We start from the raw sequence: 22492 nt of genomic DNA, 5'->3' as shown, positions 1-22492 counted from the left end.
GGGTACGCAGAGACACTGCGGCACCCCATGATGAGTTCTGTTTTTTTTTGTGGCACCCACCCCCATCAAAGTTGCCCATCCCACCACTAGGGACCTACCAGAATTTGTCCAATAGAAAAGTCTTGTTGTTGAAACATTTTGCTACGGTTTGGTACGGTGTTCACTAACGAGTACACCCAAGCTCAGGCACTATCAAATGCACTTGCCAGACAAACAATATTTTCCATCATTGGACATTTTTCTGCATAAGGTAATTTCCATGTAAAAGGACCCATGAGCACCAACATGTGAAGGTCATAGGAGAATATCAAATTGGGTATCAAATGAAAGCTTAAGAGTCTGTGTTTTGGGGAAATTAGAAGGCATAGATACATTTTTCAACCATTTTCCATCTTAAAAATGATGCATAAGTAATAGGTCTTCGAAAACATCTACCAGAAAAAGTCTAAAAAGGTATTAGAAATACATCAAAACACAATAATGTTAAAGTGAAGACCCCTAATAGCCAACTAATAGCAACACTTATATTTAGTTTGGGATAAATTAGTTGCCTTCTGTAAGTTTTTAAGAAACATTGCCTTGTAATTCCGTTACCACAAAAACACACACAGTATATTTAAGATCTTTTCTAATTTCTCTTCTCATCAGGAGGGAGGATAATGAAAGTTCACAGACGTAACAAGTAAAAGTAGATCTAACAATTAGGTAGTGTTTTTACTGATATACATTTTTATTTTTGAATTATTAACTGATTAAAACTCGTAATTATGTTACCAAATCTGAACCTAAAATAATACAATAATTAAGAAACCCATTTGAAAAACTAAAACTATACTGAAACTATTATCATTGACTCCAAAACTATAATAAAATAAAAACAATCATAAACTATGTTCAGTTAGTTTTTTTTCCTTCTATACTTTGGGGCAAAAAATCTAATGAGGTTTTCAAGCTTCTGAATCTGTCTGGTAAATGCTGCCAGGAGATGGCGATGTTTCAAATAGGGCTAGCTTGTTCATCAGTAGTCTCTCTAGAGTCTAGACAGCCTCCCACAATGTACCAATGTTCCTGCATACAAGCAAAGATTGTCTATTATATTGAGAAGATACTCAAGTGACCGCTCTAACAACGGAAATGCATGTCCTCAAAGATGGAAGGCAGGCGGGAGGATGCATGTCCTCAAAGATGGAAGGCATGCGGGAGGATGCATGTCCTCAAAGATGGAAGGCAGGCGGGAGGAGGCGAGAGCCGATGGGACCATCTAGCCAATGAGAGGGCAGATATGTGTGTGAACAACAGGCCATAGAGATAAAGGGACTCATCTTTGTATCTGTGCCATTATAGCATCTGGGACAGCATGGGCAGAGCCATTCAGGCTATCTCCATTTTAAAGTAGTACATTTTCTTCTTCTTCATTGGCTGATTGCTCCCAACTCACAGGAATCCCCATCCAGTTGACTACTTTAAAATGGTGGAAAGCCTCAAGCGCAATGTCCATGCTAAAACCGGTTATATCCCTGATGAGTCCTCTATTTCTATGGCAACAGGCACAACTCCGATGGTTTGTTTACATTTCTACCGTTGTGGCTAGATGGAGTAGGCCTACAGCTCTGTCTAGTGGTTGCGTTGGGGACAACAGTTGTTGACAAATGTAGCATTTTAGCTAAGCCTGACCCTTTTCCTAACCTTAATCTCAGTCTCCTAACCTGCTGTGTTAGTTCTCCTAACCTGCTGTGATAGTTCTCCTCCTAACCTGCTGTGTTAGTTCTCCTAACCTGCTGTGTTAGTTCTCCTAACCTGCTGTGTTAGTTCTCCTAACCTGCTGTGATAGTTCTCATCCTAACCTGCTGTGTTAGTTCTCATCCTAACCTGCTGTGTTAGTTCTTCTAACCTGCTGTGTTAGTTCTCCTAACCTGCTGTGTTAGTTCTCCTAACCTGCTGTGTTAGTTTTCCTCCTAACCTGCTGTGTTAGTTCTCCTAACCTGCTGTGTTAGTTCTCCTCCTAACTTGCTGTGTTAGTTCTCCTCCTAACCTGCTGTGTTAGTTCTCCTCCTAACTTGCTGTGTTAGTTCTCCTCCTAACCTGCTGTGTTAGTTCTCCTCCTAACCTGCTGTGTTAGTTCTCCTAACCTGCTGTGATAGTTCTCCTAACCTGCTGTGTTAGTTCTCCTAACCTGCTGTGTTAGTTCTCCTAACCTGCTGTGTTAGTTCTCCTAACCTGCTGTGTTAGTTCTCCTAACCTGCTGTGTTAGTTCTCCTAACCTGCTGTGTTAGTTCTCCTAACCTGCTGTGTTAGTTCTCCTCCTAACTTGCTGTGTTAGTTCTCCTCCTAACCTGCTGTGTTAGTTCTCCTAACCTGCTGTGTTAGTTTTCCTCCTAACCTGCTGTGTTAGTTCTCCTAACCTGCTGTGTTAGTTCTCCTAACCTGCTGTGTTAGTTCTCCTAACCTGCTGTGTTAGTTCTCCTAACCTGCTGTGTTAGTTCTCCTCCTAACCTGCTGTGTTAGTTCTCCTAACCTGCTGTGTTCATTCTCCTAACCTGCTGTGTTACTTCTCCTAACCTGCTGTGTTAGTTCTCCTCCTAACCTGCTGTGTTAGTTCTCCTCCTAACCTGCTGTGTTAGTTCTCCTAACCTGCTGTGTTACTTCTCCTAACCTGCTGTGTTAGTTCTCCTAACCTGCTGTGTTAGTTCTCCTCCTAACTTGCTGTGTTAGTTCTCCTCCTAACCTGCTGTGTTAGTTCTCCTAACCTGCTGTGTTAGTTCTCTTCCTAACCTGCTGTGTTAGTTCTCCTCCTAACCTGCTGTGATAGTTCTCCTCCTAACCTGCTGTGTTAGTTCTCCTCCTAACCTGCTGTGTTAGTTCTCCTCCTAACCTGCTGTGTTACTTCTCCTAACCTGCTGTGTTAGTTCTCCTCCTAACTTGCTGTGTTAGTTCTCCTAACCTGCTGTGTTAGTTCTCCTAACCTGCTGTGTTAGTTCTCCTCCTAACTTGCTGTGTTAGTTCTCCTAACCTGCTGTGTTCATTCTCCTAACCTGCTGTGTTAGTTCTCCTAACCTGCTGTGTTATTTCTCCTAACCTGCTGTGTTAGTTCTCCTCCTAACTTGCTATGTTAGTTCTCCTAACCTGCTGTGTTCATTCTCCTAACCTGCTGTGTTAGTTCTCCTAACCTGCTGTGTTCATTCTCCTAACCTGCTGTGTTCATTCTCCTAACCTGCTGTGTTCATTCTCCTAACCTGCTGTGTTAGTTCTCCTAACCTGCTGTGTTAGTTCTCCTAACCTGCTGTGTTAGTTCTCCTAACCTGCTGTGATAGTTCTCCTAACCTGCTGTGTTAGTTCTCCTAACCTGCTGTGTTAGTTCTCCTAACCTGCTGTGTTAGTTCTCCTAACCTGCTGTGTTAGTTTGCCTCCTAACCTGCTGTGTTAGTTCTCCTAACCTGCCACGTTGTCCTTATATTGGCCAGGTACTATAGTGGCTGCTCTATCAGATTATCCATTATATTGACCAGGTACTATAGTGGCTGCTCTATCAGATTATCCATTATATTGGCCAGGTACTATAGTGGCTGCTCTATCAGATTATCCATTATATTGACCAGGTACTATAGTGGCTGCTCTATCAGATTATCCATTATATTGACCAGGTACTATAGTGGCTGCTCTCAGATTATCCATTATATTGGCCAGGTACTATAGTGGCTGCTCTATCAGATTATCCATTATATTGGCCAGGTACTATAGTGGCTGCTCTTCAGATTATCCATTATATTGGCCAGTTACTATAGTGGCTGCTCTATCAGATTATCCATTATATTGGCCAGGTACTATAGTGGCTGCTCTATCAGATTATCCATTATATTGGCCAGGTACTATAGTGGCTGCTCTCAGATTATCCATTATATTGGCCAGTTACTATAGTGGCTGCTCTATCAGATTATCCATTATATTGACCAGGTACTATAGTGGCTGCTCTATCAGATTATCCATTATATTGGCCAGGTACTATAGTGGCTGCTCTATCAGATTATCCATTATATTGGCCAGGTACTATAGTGGCTGCTCTATCAGATTATCCATTATATTGGCCAGGTACTATAGTGGCTGCTCTATCAGATTATCCATTATATTGGCCAGGTACTATAGTGGCTGCTCTATCAGATTATCCATTATATTGGCCAGGTACTATAGTGGCTGCTCTATCAGATTATCCATTATATTGGCCAGGTACTATAGTGGCTGCTCTATCAGATTATCCATTATATTGGCCAGGTACTATAGTGGCTGCTCTATCAGATTATCCATTATATTGACCAGGTACTATAGTGGCTGCTCTATCAGATTATCCATTATATTGGCCAGGTACTATAGTGGCTGCTCTATCAGATTATCCATTATATTGGCCAGGTACTATAGTGGCTGCTCTATCAGATTATCCATTATATTGGCCAGGTACTATAGTGGCTGCTCTATCAGATTATCCATTATATTGGCCAGGTACTATAGTGGCTGCTCTATCAGATTATCCATTATATTGGCCAGGTACTATAGTGGCTGCTCTATCAGATTATCCATTATATTGGCCAGGTACTATAGTGGCTGCTCTATCAGATTATCCATTATATTGGCCAGGTACTATAGTGGCTGCTCTATCAGATTATCCATTATATTGACCAGGTACTATAGTGGCTGCTCTTCAGATTATCCATTATATTGACCAGGTACTATAGTGGCTGCTCTATCAGATTATCCATTATATTGGCCAGGTACTATAGTGGCTGCTCTATCAGATTATCCATTATATTGACCAGGTACTATAGTGGCTGCTCTCAGATTATCCATTATATTGGCCAGGTACTATAGCGGCTGCTCTATCAGATTATCCATTATATTGGCCAGGTACTATAGTGGCTGCTCTATCAGATTATCCATTATATTGGCCAGGTACTATAGTGGCTGCTCTATCAGATTATCCATTATATTGACCAGGTACTATATTGGCTGCTCTCAGATTATCCATTATATTGACCAGGTACTATAGTGGCTGCTCTATCAGATTATCCATTATATTGACCAGGTACTATAGTGGCTGCTCTATCAGATTATCCATTATATTGGCCAGGTACTATAGTGGCTGCTCTCAGATTATCCATTATATTGACCAGGTACTATAGTGGCTGCTCTCAGATTATCCATTATATTGACCAGGTACTATAGTGGCTGCTCTATCAGATTATCCATTATATTGACCAGGTACTTCAAGAATGAATCAGTATACAGTATATAATTAATTCATAGTCCAAAAATGGATGTAGCAACTAAGGATTCTAGCTTTAAAGACCCAATGCAGGCATTTTTACATCAATATCAAATCATTTCTGGTTAACAATTAATGAAGTACTTTACTGTAATAGATTTCCATTCAAATGGAGAAAAAAAATGCTTTTTTTTAGCAAAAAAAAACTATTTATCAAGCAAGAATTTAGGACTGTCTGCGAGTGGTCTAGGTGGGGAGGGGAACACTGGAAACTAGCTGTTTATAGAGCTGGCCAGATTGTAGGCCTAAAAAACATGGAAATGAGTTACCTCTGGTTCGTTCAGCTATGGTATATTTCCCTATGGGGAAAATGAATGGGAAAGAATAGGGGTTTGGGGATAAACGCTGAAAATAAGGTCAGAGGTTAACAAAGGCTTAGTAGATCAAATCAAATGTTATTTGCCGCATGCGCCGAATACATCAGGTTGTTGACCTTACAGTGAAATGCTTACTAACAAGCCCCTTAACCAACAATGCAGTTTGATATGTCTTGTTCTATGAGATATCAATCAGTTAACATGACCTTTATGAATTATGAAGCCTTTGTGTTTAAAAAAAAAAAAGTCTGATTTACATAAATGCTTCAAATTTCACAAAATGGCGTTAGCTGATGAAGATGATCTCATAGAACAAAACGTATAAGATCTTCTAAGCCTGTGTTTACCACAGACCTTATTGACAGCCTTTTATCCAACCACACTACATCAATTCCATTCATTTCCCCATAGGCTTTGTCCAATGAACCATGGCGGAGTTAGTACCTACAGAAATACACTATTACTATTGCTCTCCATTGGTAGAGAGGTTTGTTATTGGTCCATTAACCAATGTATAATTTAAACCTAACCTGACCTATCGCCTGATGCATTACCTTATGTATTACTGCCCCCGAGTGGCAAGGAGTGGCATCCCCCCGAAAACATATTTACAGTGCAGTCGGAAAGTATTCAGACCCCTTGATTTTTTTTCCACATTTTGTTACGTTACAGCCTTATTCTAAAATGGATTAAATAGTCCCCCCCCCCCCATCAACAATCTACACACAATACCCCATAATGACAAAGCAAAAACAGGTTTTTAGAAATGTTTGCTACTTTATAAAAAATAAAAAACGGAAATATCACATTTACAGCCTTGAGTCTTCTTGGGTATGACGCTACAAGGTTGGCACACTTGTATTTGGGGAGTTTCTCCCATTCTTCTCTGCAGATCCTCTCAAGCTCTGTCAGGTTGGATGGGGAGCGTCGCTCCACAGCTATTTTCAGGTCTCTCCAGAGATGTTCGATCAGGTTCAAGTCCGGGCTCTGACTGGGTCACTCAAGGACATTCAGAGACTTGTCCCGAAGCCACTCCTGTGTTGTCTTGGCTGTGTGCTTAGGGTCGTTGTCCTGTTGGAAGGTGAACCTTCACCCCAGTCTGAGATCCTGAGCGCTCTGGAGCAGGTTTTCATCAAGTATCTCTCTGTACTTTTCTCCGTTCATCTTCCCTCGATCCTGGCTAGTCTCCCAGTCCCTGCCGCTGAAAAACATCCCCACAGCATGATGCTGCCACCACCATGCTTCACCGTAGGGATGGTGCCAGGTTTCCTCCAGACGTGACGCTTGGCATTCAGGACAAAGAGTTCAATCTTGGTTTCAACAGACCAGATAATCTTGTTTCTCATGGTCTGAGAGTCTTTAGGTGCCTTTTGGCAAACTCCAAGTGGGCTTTCATGTGCCTTTTACTGAGGAGGGGCTTCCGTCTGGCCTCTCTACCATAAAGGCCTGATTGGTGGAGTGCTGCAGAGATGGTTGTCCTTCTGGAAGGTTCTCCAATCTCCACAGAGAAACTCTGGAGCTCTGTCAGAGTGACCATTGGGTTCTTGGTCACCTCCCAAGGCCCTTCTCCCCCGATTGCTCAGTTTGGCCGGACCGCCAGCTCTAGGAAGAGTCTTGGTGGTTCCAAACTTCTTCCATTTAAGAATGATGGAGGCCACTGTGTTCTTGGGGACCTTCAATGCTTCAGACATTTTTCGGTACCCTTCCCCGACACAATCCTGTCTCGGAGCTCTACGGACAATTCCTTCGACCTCATGGCTTGGTTTTTGCTCTGACATGCACTGTCAACTGTTGGGACCTTATATAGACAGGTGTGTGCCTTTCCAAATCATGTCCAATCAACTGAATTTACCACAGGTGGACTCCAATCAAGTTATAGAAACATCTCAAGAATGATCAATCGAAACAGGATGCACCTGAGCTCAATGTCTAGTCTCATAGCAAAAGGTCTAAATACTTAAGCAAATAAGGTATTTCTGTTTATTATTTTGAATAAATTTGCACAAAAAAAAAAAAAACGTTTCACCTTGTCATTATGGGGTATTGTGTGTAGATTGATGAGGATTTTTATTTATTTAATCCATTTTAACAAAATGTTGAAAAAGTCAAGGGGTCTGAATACTTTCCGAATACACTGTAGGCACAGAGTTTCTAACCCCAGAGGCGCAACATGGAGAAAAGAGACCAAACAGACCAGTCCGGGGTTTGAGAAGTCAATGAGAGAAGTGAAAGGTTCTTCAGTAGTTGTTAATCTTCTCTAAATGTAAAGGCACAGCACAGATTAGAGCCAATGTCTTCAGTAGTTGTTAATCTTCTCTAAATGTAAAGGCACAGCACAGATTAGAGCCAATGTCTTCAGTAGTTGTTACTCTTCTCTAAATGTAAAGGCACAGCACAGATTAGAGCCAATGTCTTCAGTAGTTGTTAATCTTCTCTAAATGTAAAGGCACAGCACAGATTAGAGCCAATGTCTTCAGTAGTTGTTCATCTCCTCTAAATGTAAAGGCACAGCACAGATTAGAGCCAATGTCTTCAGTAGTTGTTAATCTTCTCTAAATGTAAAGGCACAGCACAGATTAGAGCCAATGTCTTCAGTAGTTGTTCATCTTCTCTAAATGTAAAGGCACAGCACAGATTAGAGCCAATGTCTTCAGTAGTTGTTAATCTTCTCTAAATGTAAAGGCACAGCACAGATTAGAGCCAATGTCTTCAGTAGTTGTTCATCTTCTCTAAATGTAAAGGCACAGCACAGATTAGAGCCAATGTCTTCAGTAGTTGTTAATCTTCTCTAAATGTAAAGGCACAGCACAGATTAGAGCCAATGTCTTCAGTAGTTGTTAATCTCCTCTAAATGTAAAGGCACAGCACAGATTAGAGCCAATGTCTTCAGTAGTTGTTAATCTCCTCTAAATGTAAAGGCACAGCACAGATTAGAGCCAATGTCTTCATTAGTTGTTAATCTTCTCTAAATGTAAAGGCACAGCACAGATTAGAGCCAATGTCTTCAGTAGTTGTTAATCTTCTCTAAATGTAAAGGCACAGCACAGATTAGAGCCAATGTCTTCAGTAGTTGTTCATCTTCTCTAAATGTAAAGGCACAGCACAGATTAGAGCCAATGTCTTCAGTAGTTGTTAATCTTCTCTAAATGTAAAGGCACAGCACAGATTAGAGCCAATGTCTTCAGTAGTTGTTCATCTTCTCTAAATGTAAAGGCACAGCACAGATTAGAGCCAATGTCTTCAGTAGTTGTTAATCTCCTCTAAATGTAAAGGCACAGCACAGATTAGAGCCAATGTCTTCAGTAGTTGTTAATCTCCTCTAAATGTAAAGGCACAGCACAGATTAGAGCCAATGTCTTCAGTAGTTGTTCATCTTCTCTAAATGTAAAGGCACAGCACAGATTAGAGCCAATGTCTTCAGTAGTTGTTAATCTTCTCTAAATGCAAAGGCACAGCACAGATTAGAGCCAATGTCTTCAGTAGTTGTTAATCTCCTCTAAATGTAAAGGCACAGCACAGATTAGAGCCAATGTCTTCAGTAGTTGTTCATCTTCTCTAAATGTAAAGGCACAGCACAGATTAGAGCCAATGTCTTCAGTAGTTGTTAATCTCCTCTAAATGTAAAGGCACAGCACAGATTAGAGACAATGTCTTCAGTAGTTGTTAATCTTCTCTAAATGTAAAGGCACAGCACAGATTAGAGCCAATGTCTTCAGTAGTTGTTAATCTCCTCTAAATGTAAAGGCACAGCACAGATTAGAGCCAATGTCTTCAGTAGTTGTTCATCTTCTCTAAATGTAAAGGCACAGCACAGATTAGAGCCAATGTCTTCAGTAGTTGTTCATCTTCTCTAAATGTAAAGGCACAGCACAGATTAGAGCCAATGTCTTCAGTAGTTGTTCATTTTCTCTAAATGTAAAGGTACAGCACAGATTAGAGCCAATGTCTTCAGTAGTTGTTCATCTTCTCTAAATGCAAAGGCACAGCACAGATTAGAGCCAATGTCCTGTTGTTACTACAGCCTCGTGAAAGTGACAAACTGATACGTTTTCATTTTTTGTCAAAAACAACTTTATATCGAAGGAGTGCTTTTGATTTTGAAGGCCTGCACATGCACAGTTTGGTGCGAGACGACCATTAGACCAGATGACGTGTTTCTGCGTTGGTTTAGCCAGCCACCGTCGCCATGACATCGCCTACAAGTGTGATGGGGGATTTCTATTGGAGCAGCAGTTTCTGCCTTTCTTCTGTACTGTGTTGTCTTGGCGACAGACAAAACATAAATGGCTCTTAGCCTCCAACATGGATACTTCCTGTCCCTCACACTGAAACTGAAACTAAATCATTTAAAAACAAAAATAGAAAATGTTTTTGTCAAACTAAAACTGAATAGAAACGAGTAAATCAAGTTTGAAACTAAACTGAATTTCAAATAAATATCGAAATACGAATAGAAAGAACTAATATAAAAACACCAAACTATAATAAGCTTGGTCTGGTGGTCAGATCGAGAGTGTGAACACTGTCTGGACAACCCCTCTCTCTCTCTCTCTCTCTCTCTCTCTCTCTCTCTCTCTCTCTCTCTCTCTCTCTCTCTCTCTCTCTCTCTCTCTCTCTCTCTTTGCCTCTCTCTTCTCTCTCCAGGTAATGTTACCTCTCTCTCTCTCTCTTTGCCTCTCTCTTCTCTCTCCAGGTAATGTTACCCCCGCCCTCTCTCTCTCTCTCTCTTCTCTCTCCAGGTAATGTTACCCCTCCCTCTCTCTCTCTCTCTCTTCTCTCTCCAGGTAATGTTACCCCTCCCTCTCTCTCTCTCTCTTCTCTCTCCAGGTAATGTTACCCCTCTCTCTCTCTCTCTTTGCCTCTCTCTTCTCTCTCCAGGTAATGTCACCCCTCTCTCTCTCTCTCTCTCTCTCTCTCTTTGCCTCTCTCTTCTCTCTCCAGGTAATGTTACCCCTCCCTCTCTCTCTCTTTGCCTCTCTCTTCTGTCTCCAGTTAATGTCTCCTCTCCCGGCTCTTACTGACACCTACCCATGAGCCCCCTCTCTTCCCATCTACTGTAACCAGCATCCGCATACACTGAGCACCGACCAACACCGGACTTCCATGGACGTTGAAATTTGGTCAGTCTGCCCTGGCCTTGATTTCAACGTCCACATAGTTCATTAACCAAAATATATTTTCAATATAATCAAAATATATTCCGTTACCGTAGAATTGCCCAAAACAAAGCAATACGTGTTTTTTGGGCCGGCTCGGACCGTCCTTCATTTCAATGTCCGCAGACGTAGATTTTTTTGTCCGGACTAAATCTGAACCAATCCTAGACGTCTATGTTTCACGAGTTTGGACAGCACAGTACATATCAGTATAGTACAGTAGATTAGAGTTCAGTACACTAGAGGACAGTATAATGTGGGTCGCAACCCAAATGGTTCTGAATGGGTCACGGGTGTCTGAGTAAAAAAAAATATATATAAAAATATATAATTAATTTTTTTATGAATAAAATACTCCAGTCTGAACTTCAACGACCTAAACAAGTTATAAAAAAGTGTGTATCAATGATAATGATTGTATTTTGACTATTCTTTTTCGCGATGCGTAGACGTCTAAGATTCGGTTAGATTTGGTCTGGTCCGGACCAACCAAATTCGGCCTTGTTTTGGGGGTAGAATAATAGCCATATATGCAACAGGATGATTGTGGTTATTTCTACCTTTGTGTACCTAGTTAGGATACATCACCATGAAGAGAATTACATTCATATCATCATTATGCATTTCTGTGTAGTACAGATCAGGGACCCATGATGAAATTCCTTTACCGTAATTCTGTTACCGGGTGTAAATCCACTTCACTTACTGTAGTTCATTAACCAAAATATATTTTCAATATAATCAAAATATATTCCGTTACCATAGAATTGCCCAAAACAAAGCAATACGTGTCACCTTGTAGGCTACTACTAAACCAGAACAAGAAACAGTGGTGTGTAGGCTGTATTCTCTTAAAGCAGGGGTGTCAAACTCATTTTAGCTCAGGGGCCACATGGAGGAAAATCTATTCCCAAGTGGGCCGGACCGGAAAAATCATGGTATATATAACTTAAAAACAACAACTTCAGATTGTATTCTTTGTTTTAATACGATCAACATACAACATAAAGCTGGAGCCTGAGGACAGTGTGTCCAAAATAGTACAAGCACAACATCACTATTAATCATAAAACACCTCAAGTTTATTTGAAAATTCTAAAGAAAAAGAACACACAAACACACAATGCCTCAGTGATTAACAGAACTGTTTCACAGATCACAGAACTATATCAGGGTGTCATTTCTCAGGCAGAAATGTAGATAAAAATAATGAAATCCTGTTCCCCAAACAAGTGCAAGAACCACAGAGTCAAGAATAGGTTAAATATACAAATAAAATTAAATAAATTAAAAACAATAGCACATCAACATAAAAACATAAAAACATAAATCTGAAAGCGTTGCTCAAACTCCCGTAACAGTCCCGTTATTTTATCTTTGAACCGCTTCATGTCTGCCACATGTTGGGTCGCGCACACATTTTTCAGACAGGGGAAGTGAGCTGCATCACCACCGGCGAGTTGCGTCTCCCACAATGACAGCTTCAACTTGAAAGAACGTATGCTGTCATAATACTGTGTGACAACTTTGTTGCGCCCTTGCAGCTGTTTGTTCAAGTTATTCAGGTGCTCTGTAACATCCACCATAAATGCAAGATCCGGCATCCATTCTGCAGAATGAAATTCTAACACTGGTTTGCCCTTTTCTTCCATGAACTGTTCAATTTCTTCTCGTAAATCAAAGAAACGCCTCAGCACAGCACCTCGGCTTAACCATCTTACCTCAGTGTGGTATGGCAGGCCATAGATGTGGTCTTTCTCTCTGAGAAGGCTGTCAAACTGACGGTGATTCAGGCTTCTGGATCGTATGAAATTAACAGTTTGGATGACCACCTTCATGACGTTATCCATCTTTAATGACTTGCAACACAAAGCCTCCTGGTGCAAAATACAGTGAAAAGTCAAAAAATCACGTCCTCCATTTGCAGATTGCACTTTCTCTCTGAACTTTGTCACAACGCCTGCTTTTTTCCCGATCATTGAGGGCGCACCATCTGTAGCCAGGCTGACAGCGCGGGACCAGTCCACTCCGACCCTGTCCAGCGCGCCCGACGAGTGCGGTAAAAATATCAGCTGCTGTCGTTGTATCTGTCATCGGCACCAACTCCACAAACTCCTCGGTGACGGTCAATGTGTCATCAACTCCGCGGATGAAAATGGCCAGTTGTGCAACATCTGTAATGTCCGTGCTTTCATCAATTGCAACCGAAAACGCAATAAATGACTTTACTTTTTGCTTCAACTGGCTGTCCAAATCCACTGAAAGATCGGAAATCCTGTCTGCAACTGTGTTTCTTGTCAGGCTGATATTTGCAAAAGCCTGCCGCTTTTCAGGGCACACAATCTCCGCTGCCTTCATCGTGCATGTTTTTACAAATTCACCCTCACTAAAAGGTTTTGAAGCCACTGCGATTTCATTAGCAATGAGGTAGCTAGCTTTCACTGCAGCGTCACTGATGTCTCGGCTGTGAGTAAACACAGACTGCTGTTTCTTCAGACCCGCCAACAGTTCATTCACCTTCTCTCATCTCCGCTGTCCTTGAAAGTTGTCATATTTGTCGGCATGAAGACTCACATAGTGGCGACGAAGGTTATATTCTTTCAGCACTGCAACATGCTCTGAACACACCAAACATACAGCTTTCCCATTCAATTCCGTGAATAAATAGGATGACCATTTTTCTTGGAACACTCTGCACTCTGTGTCCACTTTTCTCTTTTTTGACAGAGACATATTGGGGCAATGAGGGTGCCAAAGCACATAATGTTAAAAGTAGAAGCCGTAATAAATATCGCGGGCAAAACAAAGTAGCTCATTGGCTGCACGTGCTTGACCTACTTGCTCTGCCCCGGTATAAACAGTTTGCTTGCTTAACATAATTGCTATTGCGCCATCCAGTGGACGCAATTGGAACAGCAGTTTATTTTATTGAAAAATTGCAGCGCATTTGTATACTTTACACATGTTTTTTTTTTTTTTTTTTTTTTAATCATCTCGCGGGCCGGATTAAACCCGTTTGCGGGCCTGATCCGGCCCGCGGGCTGGACGTTTGACACCCCTGTCTTAAAGGGTTAGGAAGAAATACCTGTCAGCTATTTTAACTGTCTGTAATGTATTTTAGTTGTGTGTGGACCCCAAGTGTTATGGAGTCAGTTAATGGGGATCCAACCAGGTAGACTAGCTGTTGTTATGGAGTCAGCTAATGGGGATCCAACCAGGTAGACTAGCTGTTGTTATGGAGTCAGCTAATGGGGATCCAACCAGGTAGACTAGCTGTTGTTATGGAGTCAGCTAATGGGGATCCAACCAGGTAGACTAGCTGTTGTTATGGAGTCAGCTAATGGGGATCCAACCAGGTAGACTAGCTGTTGTTATGGAGTCAGCTAATGGGGATCCAACCAGGTAGACTAGCTGTTGTTATGGAGTCAGCTAATGGGGATCCAACCAGGTAGACTAGCTGTTGTTATGGAGTCAGCTAATGGCGATCCAACCAGGTAGACTAGCTGTTGTTATGGAGTCAGCTAATGGGGATCCAACCAGGTAGACTAGCTGTTGTTATGGAGTCAGCTAATGGGGATCCAACCAGGTAGACTAGCTGTTGTTATGGAGTCAGCTAATGGGGATCCAACCAGGTAGACTAGCTGTTGTTATGGAGTCAGCTAATGGGGATCCAACCAGGTAGACTAGCTGTTGTTATGGAGTCAGCTAATGCGGATCCAACCAGGTAGACTAGCTGTTGTTATGGAGTCAGTTAATGAGGATCCAACCAGGTAGACTAGCTGTTGTTATGGAGTCAGCTAATGGGGATCCAACCAGGTAGACTAGCTGTTGTTATGGAGTCAGCTAATGGGGATCCAACCAGGTAGACTAGCTGTTGTTATGGAGTCAGCTAATGGGGATCCAACCAGGTAGACTAGCTGTTGTTATGGAGTCAGCTAATGGGGATCCAACCAGGTAGACTAGCTGTTGTTATGGAGTCAGCTAATGGGGATCCAACCAGGTAGACTAGCTGTTGTTATGGAGTCAGCTAATGGGGATCCAACCAGGTAGACTAGCTGTTGTTATGGAGTCAGCTAATGGGGATCCAACCAGGTAGACTAGCTGTTGTTATGGAGTCAGCTAATGGGGATCCAACCAGGTAGACTAGCTGTTGTTATGGCGTCAGCTAATGGGGATCCAACCAGGTAGACTAGCTGTTGTTATGGAGTCAGCTAATGGGGATCCAACCAGGTAGACTAGCTGTTGTTATGGAGTCAGCTAATCGGGATCCAACCAGGTAGACTAGCTGTTGTTATGGAGTCAGCTAATGGGGATCCAAGTCAAATTAATAACATATTGGACTGTGCATGTTTAAATGCAACATGAAGTCTCTGTTTGAACTTTGACCACTGACAGTAAAAGTGTTGTCATTGTTAATGTTACTTCAGCAATGTTCGGAAATATTGACTGTTCTGTTATTTCTTAGTGTACCTGAGTGAGCTGTGACTCAAAAATTATTATCTCTGGGGAGAGAGAGGATGGGGTCCACTGCCTCTAAAATGTGTCTCTCTGGGGAGAGAGATGAGCAGATACACTTAATTTTTCAGAGGTAAGAGATTAATTGTATAATATACAGTTCTCTTAAAAATATCAAACTAATGAAGAGAAAAGTGTTCACAAATTACATCAAATGTAGGCCTATATCATTCATTTAAAAGGCCAAAAACCGATTTACCAATTGCAGACTGTAGCTTTATAAAGAAACATTAGGACTTCTATGAGTTCAGCTATACACTTGTTGAAATGATGTAGATGAGGTACTGATGAGATATTGATGAGGTGATCTGCCTCCCTGTTTTGTCCAGAGCAGAGTCACCTGCCCCCAGCCTGCTATCAATGAAGAGTGATCAGCCACCTGCTTTCAGCCAGGAACCATTACCAGATGACAATAAGGAAGTGGAGAGTTTGGACAGTGAGGATGCATTAAAGATCACACACAACCTTCTGGACAGAAGAAGTAAGACTGTGTTTCATACAATATTACAAAGAACGGGACAAAGGCCCCTCTAAAACACACACACACACACACACACACACACACACACACACACACACACACACACACACACACACACACACACACACACACACATGAACTTATGAGTCCCAACTCTCATTGTTTTCCTACAGGTCAAACTCTTCTGACAGTCCAACAAGACATTAAGGCTAAACTGAAACACATGTATCAACACATATTTGAAGGAATTGGAAACCAAAGTCTGTTAAAGGACATCTACACAGAGCTCTACATCACAGAGGGTGGAAGTGGAGGGGTCAATAATGAACATGAGGTGAGACAGATAGAGATGGCATCCAAGAAACAAACCACACAAGAGACACCAATCAAATGCAACGACATCTTCAAGCCTTTAGCTGGACAAGACAAACCTATCAGAACTGTGCTGACAAAAGGAATCGCTGGCATTGGAAAAACAGTCTCTGTGCAGAAGGTCATCCTTGACTGGGCAGAGGGAAAAGCAAATCAGGACGTTCATTTCATGTTTCCTCTTCCTTTCCGTGATCTGAACCTGAAAAAGGACCAATACAGTCTGATGCAACTTCTTTCCCACTACTTCTCAGAGCTGAAAGAGATTGACAACATTGAAGATGGGGAAACCAAAACTGTTTTAATTTTTGATGGTCTGGATGAGTGTCGACTTCCTCTAGACTTCAAAAACAATGAGAGGTGCTGTGATGTCACGAAGCCAACCTCGGTGGACGTGCTGCTGACAAACCTCATCAAGGGGAATCTGCTTCCCTCTGCTCTCCTCTGGATAACCTCACGGCCTGCAGCAGCCAATCAGATCCCACCTGAGTGTGTTGACCAGGTGACAGAGGTACGAGGGTTCAATGATCCACAGAAGGAGGAGTACTTCAGGAAGAAAATCACAGATCAGAATCTGGCCAATGAAATCATCAAACACATGATGACATCAAGGAGCCTCCACATCATGTGCCACATGCCAGTCTTCTGTTGGATATCAGCCACTGTCCTTGAGATGATGCTGAAAGAGGCAGAGACGGATGAAGTCCCCAAAACTCAGACCCAGATGTACTCACACTTCACGCTCATCCAAATCATTGTGAAGAACAAGAAGTACAACAAAGCCACAGAGACAAACCCAAAGGAACTGTCTCAGTCAGACAAAGAGATGATCCTGAAACTGGCAAAGCTGGCTTTCCAACAGCTGCAGAAGGGCAACCTGATCTTCTATGAGGAGGACCTGAGAGAGTGTGGCCTTGATGTCACAGAGGCATCAGAGTACTCAGCATTGTGTACAGAGATCTTTAAAGAAGAATCTGGGCTGAACCAAGAGAAGGTCTACAGCTTTGTGCATCTGAGCATTCAGGAGTTTCTAGCAGCAGTGCATGCTTCAGAATCATGTCTGGACAAGAAGGAAAATGTTTTCCCCCCCAAAGCAGTCACCAGTGATGATGATGATTACCCGGATGAAGAGTACTATGATGATGACGATGAAGATATCTATGAAGCGTTTTCAGTCAGTGATGAAGCAGACACTCCATACCTACTCCAAAATGACATCACACAACAGTACAGAGACAAGAAGGAAAATGTTTTTTCCCCCAAAGCAGTCACTAGTGGTTATGATGACTTCGATGATGATGATGATGATGAAGATGATGACTATGATGAAGCCACTCCAACCCTACTCCAAAATGTCATCACACAACAGTACAGAGACATGAAGTCAGACCCGTTGTATGACTTAAACACGAGAGCAGTGGACCAGGCCTTGAAGAGTGAGAATGGACACCTGGACCTGTTCCTCCGCTTCCTTCTGGGCCTCTCACTGGAGTCCAATCAGAATCTGTTACGAGGCCTTCTGACACAGACAGGAAGTACAACACAGAGCAATGAGAAAACAGTTGAGAGAACAGTCAGGTACCTTTTAAACAAGATCAAAAGGGAATCCTCACCAGAAAGGATCATCAACTTGTTCCACTGTCTGAATGAACTTGGTGTCAACTCTCTAGTTGAAGAAATGCAAACCTCCCTGCGATCAGGAACTCTTTCAGAAACAAGATTAAAACTTGACCAATGTTCAGCCCTGGCCTACCTGTTACTGATGTCAGAGGAGGTGCAGGAGGAGTTTGACCTGAAGACATACACCACATCAGAGGAAGGTTATCAGAGGTTGCTGCCTGTAGTGAAAACCTGCAAGAGAGCACTGTAAGTTCTGCTATTGAGTTTATGTATACAGTATCATTATTCTGAAGGATTTGTATATCTAACAGATTATCTCCTCTCTCCAGACTGGCTGGCTGTAAACTCACATATGAATCCTGTGAGACTCTGGCCTCAGCTCTGCAGACACCAAACTCCCCCCTGAGAGAACTGGACCTCAGCTACAATGACCTGGGAGACAGAGGAGTGGAGCTGCTCTGTGTTGGACTAACCAGTCCACTCTGCAACATACAGACACTAGTGTGAGTTAACTATCTTCAGTATGAGTTATTATGTGGATGTTTTAAACATTTGTTAATCATCTGCTCTTCTGCCCTCTAGTCTAGGTCAGTGTGGTCTGACAGAGGGTTGCTGTTCAGATCTGGCCTCAGTCCTGAGTTCACCCAACTCACAACTGAAACAACTGGAGCTGAGAGACAATGACCTGCAGGACTCAGGAGTTACACTGCTGTCTGCTGGACTGGAGGATCCAGACTGTAAACTACACACACTGGGGGTAAGTACAGCTGTTTCATTCAGGTCGGTACTGAGCTGAGTTACACTGCCCTCGTGGAGAGGATCCAGACTGTAAACTACACACACTGGGGTATGTACAGCTGTTTCATTCAGGTCTGTACTGAGCTGAGATACACTGCCCTCTGCTGGACTGGAGGATCCAGACTGTAAACTACACACACTGGGCAATGTACAGCTGTTTCAGTCCGGTCGGTACTGAGCTTAGTGAAACAAATACTCTGAAAATCTGATGTTTCATGACAATGTTTGTGTCATGGACAAATATATGGGTGTCCTACAAGATGATTGACACCAGTCCACCAACCTAGACAGCTGTTGTGTCTCTCTGTAGGCTGTCTGGCTGTCTGGTCACAGAAGAGGGCTGTGCTGCTCTGTCTTCAGCTCTGAGGTCAAACCCCTCCCACCTGAAAGAGCTGGACCTGAGCTACAATCACCCAGGAGACTCTGCAGGGGGACTGCTTTCAGCTGCTCTGGTGGATCCCACAGATAAACTGATGAAGCTGAAGTAAGTCAGAATAGATGTCCTAATAGTGTGAGCAGTGGTTGTGTCCTATGTAGTGTAGTAGGTTCAGTAACATGAGGACATGATGGTAGAATACAGGGGTCGTTTACCCAGCAGGCTTAGCACTCCAACACAGCATACATCATCACCACATGAATACTCTTCTTCTGCATCTCTGATATCCTGTTGGAATTGTACTCTGTTCTGTATGCAGTATGTAGGATAGAATACCTGTATGTCTCTAGTAATGAATTGTACTCCTTTCTGTATGCAGTAGGTAGGATAGAATACCTGTATGTCTCTAGTAATGAACTTGGATAGTGCACCAGAACACAACAATATGGTTTAATTGTTGACTGCTTTATTAGGTCTCTGTCAGTCAATAACCTGTTTCTCCTACAGTGTGGATCATGGTGGAGAGTTCAGGCTGAAACCAGGGCTGAGGAAATGTAAGTCTCTTCAATCCTAATTAACTACATATTCAGAACTACAGTAACATAGTAACTAATCAATACTTGTTCTCTACCTACAAAACAACATTTTATATGAAGATGTGGTTTGATTAAACTCTCCTTTTGTCTACAGATGCCTGTCATCTCACCCTGGACCCAAATACAGCAAACCCATACCTGATACTGTCTGAGGGGAACAGGAAGGTGACATTGGTGGAGGAGAAGCAGCATTATGAAGACCATCCAGACAGATTTGACTGTCTTCCCCAAATTCTCTGCAGAGAAGTCTTATCTGGATCTCGTTATTACTGGGAGGTGGAGAGGGGTGTTGACGAGGCTGGCATTGGTGTGGTGTACAAAGGAATGAAGAGGAAGGGAGAGGATGACAGTTGGATTGGATTCAACAGGAAGTCCTGGTGTTTATTCTGCTATGACAGTGGATATCACTTTTACCATCCTGGAGTCATCAGATCCATCCCTGGTCCTGTTTCTAACAGAGTTGGAGTGTATCTGGACTGGCCAGCTGGTACTTCGTCCTTCTATAGTGTGTCCTCCTCTGGTACACTGACACACCTTTACACAGAACACACCACATTCACTGAACCCCTCTATCCTGGGATTGGGTTTGGGATTGGGGCTGTCTACTCCTCCTCAGTGACCCTGTGTCAGATAGATGACCAACACATTCAAAGGTGAGTCATAGCAATGTTTTATCATGTGTTTTCCTCTAGAATCATTCCTACAATTAGATTAGTAGTAGTGGTGTGTTTTAATGTGTTCTGTTGGACCTACAGACAGTTAGATTAGTAGTAGTGGTGTGTTTTAATGTGTTCTGTTGGACCTACAGACAGTTAGATTAGTAGTGGTGGTGTGTTTTAATGTGTTCTGTTGGACCTACAGACAGTTAGATTAGTAGTAGTGGTGTGTTTTAATGTGTTCTGTTGGACCTACAGACAGTTAGATTAGTAGTGGTGGTGTGTTTTAATGTGTTCTGTTGGATGTACAGATGTTTCCTCTCCTATGTCTCACTGTAGTGTCAGTTTCACTCTAACCACAAGAGGGCATCAGAACCTGTTAAAATGATACCTGGTGACTTCACGTCTCTAGGGGCTTTCATCAAGATAAGCAATGTCACCTGTAATGTCACCATCAGTATTGACTCCATGGAAGTTGACATAGTGTTATGTCACATTTGGCAATGCACCCTACATAGGGAGCTGTTCTGTCACCCTTTATACACCCTTTGTATTGCTTATGAAGACTGTATGTATGCTATATAAAGCCTTTATAAGTTGTATTTAGTTTAATCACAGTCTATCCTTCTGCTTTCCCAACACCAGAGACCATGGTGGAGAGTGTTGTATCAAGCCTGGACCTGAGAAATGTGAGCGTTAACTGATTTAATAGTTTTTCAATCAAAATACGATTAAAGCGTTCTTGAGTCCCAGGCAAGGAACACAATCATGATCTATTTGGTCAAAACAAACTTAAAGGTAGAGTCAGCAATATGATGTAGATGCACAAAGTAAACATCATAGTGGGTCAATTTCTACAACTACTAAGGGCGTTGGAGCGCGATGCTAAACTTCTCTGTTTTGGTCCCGTGGCTACCACGCTGTAAGAGAGTGAAGAGAACCCGTGCACATGGGCAAATACTGTGTGAGAGAGAAGTCAGGCATCTTGCTCATCACAATATCTGCGGTGCTGCCCGTACAACATCATTTAGCTGACTCTACCTTTAAGCTCTCATCCTGGGATCTACCAGAAATCAGGCCCCCAACATCTACAAAACATGGACCAGAACCATGTTGTTTCCTGTTTCCACAAACATTCATTAATATAACAATAATGTCAGATTATGGTATGATAATGAGTGTACATTCTGAGACTGTTGCTCACTTACATTCATTTTTATTACAAGTCTGTTTAATATTTATTAATTCATTATTACATGAGATTGTCCGTTTTAAATAACAACTACTTTTGACTTCAGGGATTCCTCAGAGCTGTAAGACTTGTGACCATGTTGAGGTAAGTCATAATGTCAATTCTCACTTTGACATACCTTCAGGAGTCAGGCACAGTCTGAAAGCCAGGTGTGTACTGACCAACCATTCATACTGGGATATAGACAGTCCTGTGTTCTGCTTGTAGGAATGCAGGATTTTAACTTCTGTCATATTTTGTCATTAGACAGTTTAATTGGATCAATCACCAGCATTCCATGTAACATTGAATAAATACATTAGATAAATTACTTTGTTCATTTAATGAGCCAGTTTCCGAGACAGAGATTAAGCCTAGTCTTGGACCTTAAAGAACTTTCTATTGAAACTTCCATTGATCATGCTTTAAGTCCAGCACTAGACTCAATCTGTGTCCAGGAAACTGGCCCCATATGTATAACTGACATGCTTGTCCTTGTTCAGGACTCCACACACTGGCTTCCGATTGAACCCTTGACTTCCACTGTCCAGGGAGTGACAATGTTCAGGTAAAATAACTACTTTTAACATTTCATTCCACTTGCTAGTGTATTTCCCCATTACCTTTGGGAATAGGCTTCTAATCCAACCTCTCCATTTGACGATTGACCCTCTCTACCATATCCTGTTGTTGCCCTCAGGCACAGGACACCCAAAGGGCGTTATGAGTGCACAGTGTCTGGGCTCCGCTGGGTGTGTGAGAGAGATGTCATTCTGAAGTATCACTTGAGGAACTGGGAACCCTACAGTCAACTTCTGAAAGACATGCAGTACGGACAAGGTGGTCCATTGCTGGACATCACTATGGAGTTAGGTGAACTGGAGGAAGTTCATCTGCCACACTTTGTCTGTTTAGGTAAAACCATATAGACATAGTATTCAGAAAGACATTTCCATGTAACGGAGTTTCACTTCCTGAATGAATAAATGAATATTCTGGGAGTTTGAGTTTACTGTGATCTGGTACCACATATTCTTTGTGTTTTAGTTGGATGAATAATCCAATA

General features: G+C 42.2%; 1 protein-coding gene across 1 annotated transcript in view; it reads left to right on the top strand.

Annotated features, from left to right (window-relative positions):
- The window catches only part of LOC121573544 (protein NLRC3-like), a 58111-nt gene that overhangs the window by 31489 nt on the left and 4130 nt on the right, over positions 1-22492 (top strand). Inside the window, 4 exon segments of the mRNA XM_045215997.1 lie at positions 20835-20884; positions 21494-21531; positions 21930-21994; positions 22127-22341. Of these exon segments, the coding sequence (XP_045071932.1) occupies positions 20835-20884; positions 21494-21531; positions 21930-21994; positions 22127-22341 (368 nt within the window).

The sequence above is a fragment of the Coregonus clupeaformis genome, unplaced genomic scaffold (assembly GCF_020615455.1).
Source record: "Coregonus clupeaformis isolate EN_2021a unplaced genomic scaffold, ASM2061545v1 scaf0577, whole genome shotgun sequence".
Taxonomy (NCBI): Eukaryota; Metazoa; Chordata; class Actinopteri; order Salmoniformes; family Salmonidae; genus Coregonus; species Coregonus clupeaformis.
This window is presented reverse-complemented; position numbering and strand designations above follow the sequence as displayed.